Raw genomic sequence first — 17,006 nt, 5'->3', positions numbered from 1 at the left:
CAGTTTTAAACCGAACTGAAATCAAACCGAACCGAAAAAGAACCGAACCATTTCTAACCCGAAATCGTTTCCAACCCAAAACCGTTTGAACCGAGGTAAAAACCGTTTACACCGAACCGTTAACAAACTGCAACCCGTTTGCACCGAACCGTTTATAAACCGGACTGTCTATAAATCAAACTGTAATTTTGATCTCACAATAACTCATCAAATCATGATTATGACACATCAATTAGATGAATGAATAAGAAGCAGCTAATAATGTGATAGTAAAACAATAATAATTCATTAATACACTAAACTTTTATAATCCAAGTTACTTCGTAATAAACTAGTAACATCAATATGACTAAACTTGAAAATAAAATGATATGTATTTTTAAAATCGATGAGAATTTGTATATAATATAATGCCTAATGCCTAAATATGAAGTGATGAAGTCTCGGCTTGATATAAAACTTGTTAACCAACAAAAGGTTAGTAAGCAAGTACTATGAAATTTCAAACCAAAATTGTTTAACTACCCGAATCCAAACGACCCGATTAAAAACCGACTTTTTGAAATAAAAAACCATTCTGAACCATAATTTAATAAACGTGAAATGGAACTGATCCGAATAACGTTAAATCGTATAAAAAGCAAACCCGTTAACAAACCGAACCAAAATAAAACTGAACCGAAAAAGAACCGAACCGTTTCTAACTCGAAACCGTTTCCAACCCGAAACTGTTTGAACCGGTATAAAAACCGTTAACACCGAACCGTTAACAAACCGCAACCCGGCCGTACCGAACCGTTTACAACCCGAACCGAATTAAAACCGCTCAAGAATAAACCGAAACCGAATCGAACCGATAACTATTTAAACCGAACTGAAACCGACCCGTGATACATTTAAACCGATTTCAAACCGACCCGATTTAATACCGAACCGATTTCAATCCGAACCGAACCCGAACTGTCAAACCGTTTTGACAGTGCTATTTAGCATAAGTTGAGTTAAATATTTACTTTTATAAATGCAATAAATTCAAACCAAGAAAACCAGTTGGCATGAATAAAGATCAAAAGTGAACAAAAAGTGAGGTAGACCTCGGTGGTTGTCTGGGAAACATTAGAACTTGTCATTCAAATAAAAGGAACTATACTTCAATATTTTTCCCGTGAGCAGAAGAAATGCATTAACAATGGCGTCAGTTGATACGATTTCTTGCTGATGTAATGCTGATGAGTTTGATGATCATATTGCCTAAAAGCCTTAGTAGGCTTAGTTTCAAAAACCCTCACGTATAACCTCTTTTTCGACAGAAATATCTCAAAACTCTTTAGTTCGAGTCAAAGTGTCAATTAAAATATCCGTACATTTCATTGAAAGGGGTAATTGACCAACCTTCCTTGTATTAGATCAGAAAAGCTCAAATCAATAAAAATAGGATAAACTACGAAAGGTCAATTATCGAGTACATACATAAATAAAAATAATTTCAATTCCATTGATTATAGAATGGAAAGAGGGAAAATAAGTGTAACTATAATTTGAACAATCATAAAAACAGAACAAAACAGAGTTGAAAAATAGGAGTAACACAACAAAATCATTAAAAAGGGAGCAACTCTTTCTCATATGAAGACCACAAATAATCCATATCTTGCAAACATTGATCACCCTCAATCAATCCGAATCCGAATCCGAAATCATCCTGTTCTTCCTCTACAACATCAAACTTATTATCATCTTCAGCAACTGGCATATGCCCTTCAAACAATGACATATGCTCAAACAACTCATCTTTTCGCGAAAACATCCTCCCACATGAACACTTACAATTCTCATCCTCCGCCGCCACCACCGCTGTCGCGGCTACACAGTTTTTCATATGACAGTTAAAATCCGCCAACACCGAAAATCGCTTCTTCTTACACCCAAGACACGGAAACTTCTTGGGACAATGACTCCTCTTAAAATGATTCTTGACACAAATAACCGATTTCAACGGTCTGAATTCCTGGTGTCTTTTGTTCCTGATACACCCGGCATATGGACATGAGAACCTCGTATTCCGACCATAAATGTCGGAGTGTTTGTGTTTATCTGGCTTCGATAAGGACTCCATGGTCTTGTACTTGTCACCATGAGCTCGCATATGCATCCGTAGATTGGCGTCTCGCTTGAATCCTTTCCCGCAAACTTGACACGTGTGGGAGTGTTCAGCCGTTAATTCCATCACGTCTAGCTCCACGATCTCAAGATCGTCGCCGTCCACGTGGGTTGGGGAGGATGAGGTGGCGGTGGAGGTGGTGAGGAGGGCGGCGCCGTTGATGACGACGGCGTGGATGGCGGAGGATAGCTCGGCAGAGATTGAGTTTGATTGGTTTATTGAGATGGGGGCGGTGCCGTTGACCGAGTTGGATAGGATGTGACTCAGTGAGTCGACTCGGTCGCGGATCGCTGTGAGGTTGGTTAGGGGATTGTCCGAGGCGGTGTATTCCGGTGGTGGAAGGTGGAGGGTGTTGATGGGATCTGTCATTTTCTGGATTTGTTGTGGGTTTGTTGAGAATTTGAGATTGGAAGTGTTTGGGAGGTTGAAAAGGTAGGGTATATGGTTATTCGAGTTTCTTTTAAAATATTATTGTACACTATTACTCGTATTTTTTTATGTCAATCAAACAAACAATTATTCTATTCCATATGTTGCCAAAAAAAATCTTAAAAAGTTTAGCTATGGTGTCGTATTTAGACAGTTTAGTTCAACAAAATTCATGAAAGTAGAGTTGAAGCTTTATGGAGTAATCTTAGGTTATCAACAACCGTGTGTCCGTGCTTCCACTTGACAGTGTACATAGAAGATTACAAAAAAAATGATAATGGGAATCATAACATCATTGACATAATGATAAGGAAAGTTTTAGCATTTGGAAACGAATATTGAGACAAAGACATACCTGATCACTAAGAAGTAAGAACTTGAAAGTATACAAAATTGATCCATGTTTACATCCAACTCCTTCTATTCAAAGAATTGAAATTTTAATCACTAATTGCATCTTACAAACATTTAATTCTGTGACGTAGCAACAAAATGTATCCGATTTCATAAAATGTAGTAGTATTACTACCTGATTTTCCACAAGTGAACACTTCATGATGGTAATCAACTCGTCACAATGAGACATATAAACACAAACCAACCTGATTACATTTGGATTCTTCTATTTCTTTCGGGGACAACACATGACAAAGCGAGACAACTAACTCCCGTTCTCTAGTCATAATCACTAGATTAAACTCGTTGGTTCATCAGCCATAACAGCTTATTACTTTTGAGCAGCAGAAACAACCAGAAGAATATGCAAGTCTTCTAACTCTGTCACTAAGCTTATTATTGGTTCATCAGCTTTTCGGGGTAATTTAATTTGAGTGCTCTAATTGCTTCCTATGAGTTGGTTCGAACCACCACTTCTTTTATTAAACCTGCAGCAACTTTCATTCTTTTTAAGATGGCCTTTATTTCAGTCTGCAAAGGAGGAATACAAAATATTCTTTCTGACCCTTCAGAAGTTCACGTTTACTTCCCTTTCTTCAACTACCCAGCCAATACTAGCTTTCCAGCCTATCCTTTTTACTACTTCCTTTTCCAAGCTCCATCCACTTCAACGCTCAAAATCTCACATTTACCAGAATAATGTCCAGATCCTCTTTTTTGATGCTGCAATTGTCAACTACCACCTGTGAAAACAAAAACAGAAGCTATGGAACACACAGCCAAATCTATTGCCTAACTAGAAGCCTAGAACAGATTTTAACCCTGTTGTCAAACCAATGTGTCTAGGGCTTTTCAGATCTTCCATAAATAATACTATAAAAGTTAACCCAAAGTAATGCAAAACTGAGAAACTACAAACATACCCATTTATCTTGTGCATTTGGCCAAATATGCATTCCATCCTTGACACCGATATTCACGAGCAGCCTCTCTGGGATTCGCAGCTTTAATGATCCCACGACCAACAATTATTATGTCGCTGCCTCTATCATGGATAACCTGCAACAATTTAACCACTTTGAATCAAACACATGGCCTCACAAATAAAGCAGCTAGATATACATAGCCATCCTTTTAGCACAACAAGCAACACTTCAGTAATCTGAATTTGAGAGTACTAAATCTATTTTAAAAGCTAATACTCTCTCAACATTTCAGACCGTAATTAATATATCTGTTGTCATTTGAACAATCTGGTACCCAAAATTGAGAAATTAGAGGGAAAAAAAGTAACATACTGAATACGGAGTGTTGTACTGCTGTCCAAGGGCATCACCACCAATCACCATTTGAACTCCAGGTGTAGCATGAATTAGGGCTGGGTTAACGGGTCCACATTTCCAAGATGCTGGATTAACTGAGATGAATCCTATGACAAAATCTGAGTGATCCTCAGCGATCTTTGCCACTGCTGCTGTGTAATCTCCTGTAGCAAAATTACCAGCAGAGCTCATCTCAGCCAACAGCAAGAGCCCTCTGCCACGAGGCAAGCCCTGAAATTCAAGAGCGGAAATATTCTCTCAGTTTAGAAAGTCAGGCATTCTATATAATCATATTCTAGAAAGCATACCTTCAATTTAAGGCCATCCACAATCCCAGGGCCAGATATAATGTGAGCATTGACAATGTCAGCCCAATCCAAAATGTGATAAATACCTCTGCAACAAGAAAAGTGATAAGCTCAGAGGAGGCAAGTGAAAGAAGAAGACTGAAAAAATTCACTGTAAAACACAGGAAAATTATGGTCTATTACCCTTCATATTGCATAGTTACAGTGTTGCCAATGTCAGCAAACTTGCGATCTTCAAAAATAAGAAAATTGTGCTTGTCTGCAATCTGTCAAGTTCATTTACCAAAGTGACGAAACAGTTGCATGAGAAACAAGAAGTGACAGTTGTGACACACATAATGCATAAAAATTAATGATACAAATTTAAGCACCAAAATGTGGAAAACAGAAATATACATTTTGAAGTCAATTCCATAGCAAAAGGGCAAAAACTAATGCAGCTGGTCCTGTTAACAGAAGAATTCTTACTGAACTTCAATGAGGTGTATTGTGTAACTCATGAAGTCCAAATAAACATGGTCCACATAGGCACAATAGCATGGATATGTTGGAACAGGATACTGAGTGATGATGGTATGTGGCAACAAATCTGGGGATAAAATGTATAAAACTAGGATAAATATAAAGATAGATCAATACATACCGATCGAAGTTTTGTACCAAAGTCTGGGGTAAAATCAGGCAATATATCAACATGAGTTTTCAGTAAGCAGATTTCTGGTCCTACCTACAACACAGTGAGCAAACAGGTTAAGTGAAATGAATATAAGCATAGCCTTAGAGATTGCTAAGTAGCCTAAGTACGAAGAATCTTTACTATTAAGATTAAAATACAGCGACTGGAATTTATTTATGACTTAATGTTTAATCCACCCTAGACTACATAAGAAAAATGTACTAATGTAGGGTGTTAGCTTTAGAGTTCAAATATATGCAAAGGCTAGAAATTGTCACCTTATCAGCCAGGTCTAGTAACTCAGCAGCTGTACCAACATCAGCAGCCAAGCACAAATTCGTCTTCTTGTTTACCATTATCTCAAACAATCTCCTACCAGTTTCATTTTTAGCTAACTTGGCCCTCTCCCCGTAGGTCATGTTTAATCCCCCAACTTTCTCTTTTCTCAAATTTGCCACAGAAACCTTATTTTCCTTGATAAACTTCAACACCATATTCTCTGTTTCTTTTTCCACCTTACCCAACCTCCTCAAAACTCCAACCATCTCACTCAGCTTCAACAAGGAATGCAATCTTATCCCATTTTCTGCCAAATTCTCTCTTCCTCCCTGTTCCCTAATATGCCAATATCCATGTACATTAGCCATTAACAAAATTTATAGTCTACTTTTCCCCTACAAATTACATAACATAACTAAAGAAAATATACAAAGTACTCCCTCCATCCCAATTTAGTTGTCACAAAAGTTACAGGCACAAGTTAGAAAAACCGTGGCACAAAGGATACTTTGTGTCCGTATGTTGCAGCTAAATTGGGACGGTCCAAAAAGGTATATGACAACTAGTATCCACACGAAGATAAGAAATCTTCTTATCTCATTTTGTGTTAATTTTCTTACAAAGTTAAAAACAGCTCACCTGTCAATCAAAACAACAGCGTCAGTAACCTTGAGGCCAAAATCTCTCAATGGAGCAGCTGTCTCAAGAACAGATGCACCACTAGTAACAAGGTCTTCAATAATAAGGCAAGTTTGGGAGGGACAAAAAACACCTTCAATAGCTTTGCCAGTTCCATATGATTTAACCTCTTTACGGCGCATGAGCATAGGAATGTTGTTAGCTACAGAAACTCCAGTGGCAATAGGAAGGGCAGTGTAAGGGACACCACAGATGACATCAAAGGATGCAGGGGGCGAGGCAGAGCCAACGGCAGAAATGAGGGTTTGGGAGATTTGAGAGAGGAGTTTAGGGTAGGACACAATTAAGCGAAGGTCTATGTAGACTGGAGAGGCTATACCAGATTTCAGCTTGAAATTGTCAAATTTAACAGCGGATATATCGTGGAGTTTAAGGATTAGGGACTCCATTGTTGAGGGTGTGACCGTCATTGACGATAATAAACTGTTATAGCAATAATGCAGGTAATATTAACCAAAAGTTGCCATTAAAGATAGTTCTTAAACCACACCAACAATTCCTAAATAAGATGCTACCATGAACAACAATCATTCATTATTCAACAATTAGTCTGTTACAAAATCATGTATTAATATATACCAAACTATATAATAATGAGAAACAACAAACAAGTTATCAAAAATCAATTAATGTCACTCGATTATTCAAGGGTTCTTCAATTATACACTACCTTGAACAACAATTGATTAAAAATGAACAAAAGATAAATAGAAACTGCGCGGCATAATAGTAATAGATACAAAAATGCTGATAAAATATTTCTGGGTTATCCAATTTCATAAACGAATTGCTGTCACAAATTTGTTGATTAATGCTATAGTTGTTGTTCATTAATCATAAGAGTCAAACACAAAGGCAATTTTCTAGTGAAGTCACCAATTGAAGAATATATTAGAAAAAAATATATACGCAATGATAAAGTTGATGAAAGAGACTTACCGGAAAAGTGACAGAGACGATGGTTACCGGTGACGATTGTGCCGGCAGCAATGAGACATGAGAGCGAGCATCGATCTGGCTATCGTTCGTCTTTTTTCAGTTGTGTTTTTAAGGGCCTTGGGCCTTACAACTTTGCTATGGACATGTTACTCGCTAGGGCTGTACACAGTTTGGTCTGGACCGTAACCAAATCAGACCAAACCGCATTTTAGCGGTTTGGTTTGGTTTACGGTTTGGAAAAATACGGTTTGGTTTCGATTTTTTGGGAAATACGGTTTGCGGTTTGGTTTGGTTTTTCAAAAATTATAAACCAAACCAAACCGTAAACCAGTAAACCGCATTTTAATATTTATATAATTTTTAAATCAATTAAAATAGTTATTATATATTATAAAAAAATAAAAAAACAAAAAAACATGAAAAATCATTAGAAGACTATACAGTCAGTATACTACTATACTCTATACTCAATTTCAAATATCAATACTTAAAATTCAATAGGTCATAGTATGATGTAGTATGAATTATTTTTTTGGACAAATGTATTATTTTTTTTCCACCGTTAATTAGTTATGTATTATTTTTATTATGTGTTATTGTGTTAGCACTTAGCACTTGATTAGTTGGTTGTTATTTTATTAAAAAATTGTAGTATAATTTATTCCCTTTGGGCTAATTATTTGAACTTTATTATAAGTTTATTAATATTTGACAATTTTTAGGAAAAAATGTCGTCTTATCATAAACCGCAAACCAAACCGCACCAAACCGCATTATTACGGTTTGGTTTGGTTTGGCTTCAATACTAATATGGTTTGGTTTGGTTTGGAAAATTGACCAAACCGTATTTTGCGGTTTGGTTTGGTTTAGACTCAAACCGCACCAAACCAGACCATGTTCACCCCTATTACTCGCCCTTCATGTTTTATTTTATTGACCCGATACCAATAAGTATATTCCTTTCGTCCTTTTTTGTTTAGTGATGGGAAAATAATACGAAGTACTTAATTAGTAAGCGTTGGACCAACATTTTGTAAGTGGATGAAAGTATCTTTGCTTTTTTCACTTTAATGAGTTTGCAATTGGGATAAATGGGACAACTTTTAAAGGTGACTCAAAATATCATATGAGGCAGACATATATGGATAGGAGTAAAACCTATCACATTGTAGAGTAGAAAGGATGTATAAGTTTGTTACATGCTCTAAATTAAACCCCAAATTAAGGACAAAGTGTCTAAAACTACATAGGGGAATAGTTGGAACGCCAAGTGTCGCTACCTCATGAGTCATGACCTGGCTAAAAGTTTAGCTTATATGTTAGTTATATGATAGTAGGATATTGAGCCAAACCTAATTCATTATTATATTGCTACCAAAATAAAGTTTTAGGGCCTGTTCATATTTACTTATTTTCAGTTCAGTTCAGTTCAACTTCAATCAGTTCAGTTCAGCTCCAATCAGTTCAGCTCAGTTCAGTTCAGTTCAGCTCTTAATTTTCCTCTCTCATAAAATATTCATTTCAGCTTAGTTCAGTTCAGTTCCAATCAGTTCAGTTCAGCTCCAATCAGTTCAGTTCAGTTCAGTTCAGCTCAGCTCAGTTCAGTAAATATGAACAGGCCCTTATTTTGGTGTGTGGAGACTAGAGAGACACAAGGGCAAATGACGAGAATCGATCCTATGATCCTATAGAACCGAGTAGGAAGTTTTAACCACTTGAGCTATTCGGCCTTCACTATCACTTACCAAAAAAGGTAAGAATAGGATACATATAACTTTTAAGAGACATTCTAAATATCAAAGGTTATATAGGGATCAAGCTCTAATGATATTGATTGATACTCGTATAAAATTATTTTTGACCGGATAGTCAAAATAGATTCAAAGTTGATATTTCCCTGCATGCACGAAATGTGAATTGTTCAAAAAATGAACTTTATATAAATGCAGGCTTGGCTTACTTACATTCAAATATGCAGTACATAATTATTCATAACAACTTAGGGCCTGTTCTCTTCCGTTGAAATTCAGTTCAGTTCAGCTCAGTTCAGCTCAATTCAGTTCAGTTTAGTTCAGTTCAGTTCAGCTCTTAATTTACGTCTAATGATATTGCTAATGATATAAAGCCAAATTTCATTCTTTTAAACTCTTATTACAACGACGACGACGACGACGACAACAACAACAACAATAATAATTATATTAATAATAATAATAATAATAATAATAATAATAATAATAATCAATAAGTAATAAATAATAATAATCATCAATAAATAATAATAATAATAATAATAATAATAATAATAATAATAATAATAATAACAACAATAATAATTGAAATAATAATACTAATAATAATAATCAATAAATAATAATAATAATAATCATCAATAAATAATAACAATAATAATAATAATAATAATCAATAAATAATAATAATAATAATCAAAATTAATAATAATAATAATAATAATAATAATAATAATATTAATAATATTAATAATAATAATATGTACATTTGTATATACACATATGTATAGTAATAAATAATCAATAAATAATCAAAGATCACTAATCCGTAGTTAGAAATCACTAATTAATAAGTTCAGTTCAGTTCAGTTCAGCTCAGCTCAGTTCAGTTCAGTTCAGCTGAGTTCAGTCAATCGGAACAGACCCTTAATCAGATCACTTGCTCCAAGAGTTAGTTTTGGGGATGAGATTCCAAACAAACATAATTTTATGCTCAACTGGGAAAAGACAAAGCAAGTAGATGGTACATCTGTGGTTGCTTATATGTATAAATCAACTCAAGTACATTGATAAAATTAAGGAGAGGGATTAAGTGTAACGTCGTACAACAAAAAAAAAAACAATAATGGAGATCAGATTAATTGTCTTTATTAAAGACAAGAAAAGAATCATATAGAACTTAATTTTCTCCATTAAATAAAGTAATGAGTCACATTTTTATTCAACGACACTCATAAATTAAAGGTTACCATGCAATAAATAATAATGCGAAAAAATAATTATATTATCATTGTTCAACATATATTGTGGAATCAAATACTAGTGTACTATGTCTACGTTTCCACGTCTTTTGTGACTCTTTACGAGTTTTAAAATGTGATGACTGAGCTTTTAAATATTACCATTAGTACGATATTGTTATACGAAGTTATTAGCAAATTTGCTAGGTCACATAATAGACTTGACACCTAAGAATTATAGAAAAGAAAAGGTGACGTTTAAGAGCATTTAAAAGTGCTTTTCGATCCAATAGGGCTTTTCTTTAATGTAAATAACTACTTCATGATACTCATAATAAGTGTATGATTATTCTAGTTGTTCAGTGGTGGTGCAGTTAATTTAATTTGACTTTGCTTAGGTGACAAAAGTCAAACACAAAAAAGATACAAAATTGTTTGATTGTTGCAAAATATTGCGGTATAATTTGATTCGAAATCATTTAGTCCGTACGAGTTAAAGTTTTAAAATCATAGATAGTGGCCTCTACAACGTAACGCATATTAACAAGATATTAATTTATCATATAATATTATCATACATATTATAGGTTTCCAAATTGTGGTCTTCATTTTTGGCTAGCTGGATAGAGTTGACTCTCCTCATTGGACTGTTTTTCTTCCCCTATTCATGTATGCAATGGAGATTTTATAGCAAACCTTAATAGTAAAGACAGACATTTTTAAGAAATCGGGTGTACAATACCTGCTTCAAAGTTAACTTAAAAAGGATAAAAAATTACCATATAATGAATGAAAATTAAAGTTATCTAATGTAAGTTATCCTGATATAAATAAAAGTTATTTAAGGTCTATGGATAAAAGTTATTACCCTAAATTGAGCAAAAATTTAGAATCATAAATCATTTTTTAATATGTATCAAGGCAAATTTAACAGCCTGATTTCACATTTATAGCAAACTTAAACCATCAGAATGAGTAGTAAGGACTTTATAAAATACTAAGATAAGCCAAGATCTCATTTCATTAGGTAGGAATGTGAATAGTATACAAGTCAAGGTAATTTATGGTATATTTTATGTTGTCAAATTGTATGTTCCTAACTACTTTGGGCCTTGTTTCATATAATTAGTGGATCCTTGTACGTCACCTTTTTGACTTTAACCTAAGAGTCAACTTTCTCTCTTTGATACGATGACAGCAGCCAGTTGGGAGAAGAGATGGAGCAAAGCCATAGAAACTAATAAACGGGCCTACACAACTTTCTTATTTGTTCAATGTGGGATACACATCTCAATACAAACACTCACTTATAAAGTCAACTAATGTGGGACAACACGCCACTCACATATGGGTTTTCTTATGGGCTCAACGAAAACATATACATGCGTTTGTGTTTCACCTGTGATGAAAACTCTGATGATTTAATGGCAAGCTTATAGTAGCTTCTACAGTTCTACTAAGCTAGCAGATTACTTGGCTTTTCACCTTGTTTATCGCTCAAGTTTCTATAAATTAGTCATCTAGATTAGGGTTAAAAAATCCACCTATATATTACTGTAAAATAAAGGTGTATATGAGTACACCGATCCGAGTCATCAATCTTCATCAATGAAAAATGATGGATCTTTGTGGCTTTTTCGTCTTACCAGCAACTGAAGAAACATATCGTGGTTGGTGACTATTTTCGGAAGCTATTCAAGAAATTTATACTATACGTGGTAACACTACCTGGCCTACTAGTATTAACATTATATGATTATAACATAAACAAAAATCCAAACTTTACTTAAGATACTCGTATCACGGTGGTGTGACCACCAACGTGAAATATGCCACTTGAAAGCAAGGATCGGAGTAAATGAGTGGAATCGATTTATATATTCTTATACATAACAATGATGTATACACCTAACTTAATTTTTCACTAAAAAATAGTGATACAATTCTCATTTTTGTCAGTCCTAAAATGATTGACACGTTACTAAATATAACATACCTTTGACCACTAATTTAAAACTATTTTCCTCCTATCCACTCTTTCATGACCAATTGATTTTTGGGAAATAATTTCGGCCACATTAAAAAAAAATCAAAAGCACCTTTTAACATAAAACAAATGTATTAAATAGTCTCACTCAAAGTTTTCTTAAATTATATATCTATCCCAACGTCTCTAAATGGAGAATAATTCTTTATTACGGACTATTAAAAAAACAAGTTATACTACTACATTAGTTTCTATCTTATCTTATAGAAGATCTAAGATGGATATATATTGAACTCCTTATAATGTTGATTGTTGATGATCTAGACCAAATTAACAACATATGATAATATAATATTATTGCTAATTTTATTTAGTATCAAAACATGATTTTTTAGAAGATGCAATATATTTTACATATGAATACGTACGCTTGTTATCCGGCCTTAATGCCTCATGCATTCAGCCACTTAATTAGATGAACTTTGTAGCTGTTGAGCAGTGGAAAACCTGATTATACGAAATTATTATTATACAAAGTAGCTTAATGCGAAGTATACTATTTACCCGTGCTATATTTGTTTGCTCATACATGTTGCCCAAGCTTGAAGTTTCATAATGTCTTCTCACCTATAATGAACTTTTTTTTAGTCTACCACATATTTCCATTTTTATAAGTGGTACTCGTACTAATTAACACCTCAAATCTGTGTGATATGATGTAGACTACTCTCGGCATATAGCTGGACTGGAAGACTAATCACTTTTATTAAGATAAAGTAAAAAGTGGTTTGCTACCAAATCACTAATTAAGTGATCGAATTTGCACCTAAAGATATTACTAGTGTGAATGGTATCCCAATAATTAATAATTTTCTTTTTTTGACAAACAGCAATTTACAATAATTAAAATGAGTAAAATTGGTCATTCGTATTATGTATTAAGTACACGACACCATGTTAAGGTAATTTAAGACATAGAGTATATAGAATCATAGTTGGCCGAGGTGTTAACACTTCCGCCTTTTATTAATTAAATCTAGATTTTTTTTTTTTTTTTTTTAAAAAAAAAACTACCTTATATACATCAAATTTTGTGAAAAACAATCTTATAAAACCAAATACAGTAAGTTACTATCATGTGTTTGATTTTACAATGAAAGAGAAGGGGAATTAGGGGTTACAAGGAGGGCTATGGAGATATTGGGTGGGAAAAGGAGAAAAATTGATTGATTGTGTCTTTAAACGTCCCTTATTCAATGCAATAATCCGGCAAAAAGTAGCTTCTTATAACATTAAGTATTTTATTAGGTAGTTTCTTACAACATTTAGTGTTTATAAGTAGTATTTTACAAAAAACTAAATTGTATAAGGTAGTTCTTCACAAAAAAAATCCTCTTTAGGGCATTTGGTTCTATCATATTAGGTATAAGGTATGGGTTTGGAATAACCAATACATATATCTTGTATTTGTTTCTAGAAATTTCATTTTTCAAACTCATACCTCAAACCCCCAAGGTATGGGTTTTTGAAACCCAAGGGGGGAGGTGGGTATGGTCTTTAGATTTAAAATTAAAAAGAAAACTGTCATTCCTAGATAAAAACCAAACACATGAAATCAAGTATTAAGTTCCAACCCCATACCACCTAGGTTTCATTTCTCATTCCAAACTCATACCATTGTTTGAACCAAACGCCCCCCAAATCTATGGTGTATAGCAGCCGTGCTTTTAGTTGCAATTAATCTCTCTAGGGCAAAGGGAGTGATTCATGGATGTATTTTCATAGGCATCTGTGTATACACGAGCTAGGTGGGTTAAAAGCAATTCCGTCATACACCCAGACCCTAGCATACATAATTACTCCATCTGTTTTTAAATACTTGCTCCATTTCTCTTAGACACGCATGCCGATGTTAATCTTTGATCATTAATATCTTTAATTATCAATAAGTATAAATTCTAACAATTGAAAATTAATAATCTATTCATTAGAGATGATTCCAACAAGTACCCACAAGACTATATTTTTTCTTATGTATAAATCACAAACATTAGTCAAAGTAGGACAAATAAATATTGTAAAAAATACTTAAAAACGAATGTAATCTTAATAATTAATTATATTGATTTAGTATAAAAAGAGGTATATATTGATTAATCTCTGTATAACAACTCATGTTTACTTTAGTTAATTAGTGATCCATAATTCATTCTTTCAAAAAAAAAAAAAAAGTAATCCATAATTCATACCAACAGTATGTGCTATCTGATCTATATATAATATTTTACATTAAACCACCTTTTATAACACTTTTATTGCAAGAAACCACCTTATAAATTTTTTTTCGCAAATACACACCTTAATTGTAAAATTTTTTGCAATCACACACCTTTTCCCGGAAAAAGGCCATTGACTTGGTTTTCAGAGGTTGACCCGACCACGTGAATGTCACGTGTCCCCCTAAAACCACTAATCCTCACTTTCCCTCCTTATTTCAATCTAATCTCTCTCTCTTTCTAACTGTTTCTCTCTCCTCTTAGCAAACAGAGCAGATGAAAACAGCAAACTTTAGCAATTAAATACAGCAAATGAATACAGCAAAGTGAGGATTAGTGGTTTTAGGGGGACACGTGACATTCACGTAGTCGGGTCAACCCCTGAAAACCAAGTCAATGGCCTTTTTCCGGGAAAAGGTGTGTGAATGTAAAAAATTTTACAATTAAGGTGTGTATTTGCGAAAAAAAATTTATAAGGTGGTTTCTTGCAATAAAAGTGTTATAAAAGGTGGTTTAATGTAAAATTTCCTATAATATATCAATATAATCACCATAATATGATGATCAATGAAGTTCAAAGGGGTATATTTGTACTAGAAAATATTATACACCGTAAAAGGAATAGGCTAATTAAGGGTGCAAATATAGTACATACCTTTAATTTTTCACAGGACTCAGTATATGAAAATAATCCAAAATATGCTATATAAAAATTACTATATTAATTTAAATACTAATATCCTATACTAAGGAATATCATTAAACAAGGAGTCTTCAAGGAGGAGATGATCAGGCCAGAAACTAGTAGCAGAAGTAGTATTGCAACCATCTATAAGTGGGGCCGAGGTGGCGGCAGTGGTTACCGGAGGTGGAGAAGGCGACGAAGGAAGCCAAGGAGAAGTCGGAGAATTCTCCCCTTTGCTTAAGACTGTAAACTCACAAGGCTGATGATGAAAAACAACTTGATCTTGATCATTACTAACCAAACTAATACCATTATTATTGTCTTTGTTGATAAAGTTAGTTGGTGTTTCCAGGGTTTTTAGACTTGGCAAGTGATCATGGATGGCATCAAAAGGGTTTGGACTATCCAAATTCGCGGTATTCAAAACCGGGCTTAGGTTATGGTTAAAATTATTATTGTTGTTATCCTTGGTAGAAAATGCTGAGGGTAGAGAGTTTAAAAGATTAAGGGTGTCCATGTCTAGGTTAGGCATGGGATAATTAGTAGGTGGCTGAAAAAGGTATTGTAAGTACTGAAGTTTAGCCACCTCAGTTTGTAGTCTTACTGCTTGTTCTTCCCAAGAGTTGTTCTCTACTAGCTCCTTAAGGTTTGCTAGGGCTATCAGGTGAGGCAAGCTTGAGAATATGTCGGTCCGAGGCCGGTGGGTCATCGGGTCGAATCCCATTTGAATCAGTTTCTTCTTCAAGTGTGTGTTCCAGAAATTCTTGATTTCATTGTCTGTACGTCCTGGTAGATGGTTTGCAATTGCTGACCACCTAAACATGAGAAAATGAATATTAGGGAAAGTATGTAATTTTAAACATTCTTTTGGTATAAAACTATAAAGAGAGCCACAAAGACAATAACTATATAGATTAGATTTGATCCCAAATTTTGGGTACGATCCTAGAACTTTTAACCAACTAATAAGCTTTACTATTTAAAATCCACTAATCTATCGTATATCATTTGATGATCTTTATCCCAAAGAAGTTTGTAATTTTAATTTCCGAGCTATGCTCTTAGAAAAAAGGAGGTTGTATGGAGATTTTCACCAAAAAAAAAAAAATGTATAGTATCCACATTATAAAATCAAGGATCATCAAATTTAAATTTAAAAGAACTAATTATTAACTTATAACGCATGTAACACAAAATAAGAAAATGGAGTTTAAATTTTAAATACTTTCAAAGTTTGATCATCAAACTGCTTGAATAGAAAATCAAGAAAGCTAGAGAAAATTGAAATTATGAGTAATTAAAAGACTTACTTGTTACCGAGGATAGCATGGAGATTTAGTATGGTTTGTTCTTCCTCGGGTGTGAATTTGCCTCTCTTAATATCCGGCCTTAGATAATTTGTCCATCTTAACCTACAACTTTTTCCACATCTGTTCAAACCTGATACAAAACCAAACTTCACAATATGAACACATTTTTGGATATTGTTACCTGTCACTTTGAAAATAGTACGTCTTTTATGGTCCTAGCTAGAGAAAGTTATCATATTTTTAACGGATTAATTAATTTATTTAACACAAACACTGCACGACGATATTAAGGGATATATATCTACCTGCAAGTTTAGGAAGAGCTCTCCAACTACCATGACCGTGTTTTTGGATGTAATTCACAAGCTTCTGATCTTCCTCAGGAGTCCATGGACCTTTCTTCAGACCAAGTTCATCACAACAAGGTGATCTTCCCATACTATATAATACTAGTAATAATTACTAGTAATTATATTAGCTTTCTTATTGTTTAATTTCTCTCAGTGTATAATTTAATTTGTTTGCTTGTTTCTACAAAAATGATTTG

General features: G+C 33.9%; 3 protein-coding genes across 4 annotated transcripts; all 3 read right to left on the bottom strand.

The window, feature by feature from the left end:
• Nucleotides 1–1,417: 1,417 nt before the first annotated feature.
• Nucleotides 1,418–2,538, bottom strand: LOC145563093 (protein SENSITIVE TO PROTON RHIZOTOXICITY 2-like). The gene has a single exon (XM_081623507.1). It carries the CDS (start codon nucleotides 2,528–2,530, stop codon nucleotides 1,601–1,603), a length of 930 nt encoding a protein of 309 aa, XP_081479633.1. The 5' UTR covers nucleotides 2,531–2,538; the 3' UTR covers nucleotides 1,418–1,600.
• Nucleotides 2,539–2,951: 413 nt separating this feature from the next.
• LOC145563078 (uridine 5'-monophosphate synthase-like) lies at nucleotides 2,952–7,327 on the bottom strand. 2 transcript variants are annotated; one of them, XM_081623499.1, is made up of 9 exons: nucleotides 7,210–7,327; nucleotides 6,211–6,693; nucleotides 5,571–5,907; nucleotides 5,260–5,343; nucleotides 4,800–4,882; nucleotides 4,617–4,704; nucleotides 4,285–4,539; nucleotides 3,910–4,045; nucleotides 2,952–3,709 (listed from the first exon to the last, which is right to left on the bottom strand). In XM_081623499.1, exons 2-8 carry the CDS (start codon nucleotides 6,678–6,680, stop codon nucleotides 3,914–3,916), a joined length of 1,449 nt encoding a protein of 482 aa, XP_081479625.1. In that variant the 5' UTR covers nucleotides 6,681–6,693; nucleotides 7,210–7,327; the 3' UTR covers nucleotides 2,952–3,709; nucleotides 3,910–3,913. The 2 variants fall into 2 exon arrangements, with proteins under 2 accessions (XP_081479625.1, XP_081479618.1); XM_081623492.1 differs by having other exon boundaries at nucleotides 3,591–3,729.
• Nucleotides 7,328–15,089: 7,762 nt separating this feature from the next.
• On the bottom strand, nucleotides 15,090–17,006 carry LOC145626720 (transcription factor MYB92-like). Its single transcript, XM_081679191.1, has 3 exons — nucleotides 16,765–17,006; nucleotides 16,460–16,589; nucleotides 15,090–15,964 (listed from the first exon to the last, which is right to left on the bottom strand). The coding sequence occupies exons 1-3, from the start codon at nucleotides 16,895–16,897 to the stop codon at nucleotides 15,211–15,213; spliced, it is 1,017 nt and encodes a 338-aa protein (XP_081535317.1). The 5' UTR covers nucleotides 16,898–17,006; the 3' UTR covers nucleotides 15,090–15,210.

This window comes from Chenopodium album, chromosome 1 (assembly GCF_948465745.1).
Source record: "Chenopodium album chromosome 1, dcCheAlbu1.1, whole genome shotgun sequence".
Taxonomy (NCBI): domain Eukaryota; kingdom Viridiplantae; phylum Streptophyta; class Magnoliopsida; order Caryophyllales; family Amaranthaceae; genus Chenopodium; species Chenopodium album.
Note: the sequence above shows the minus strand (reverse complement) of the source record. Positions and strands in the feature narration are given on the sequence as shown.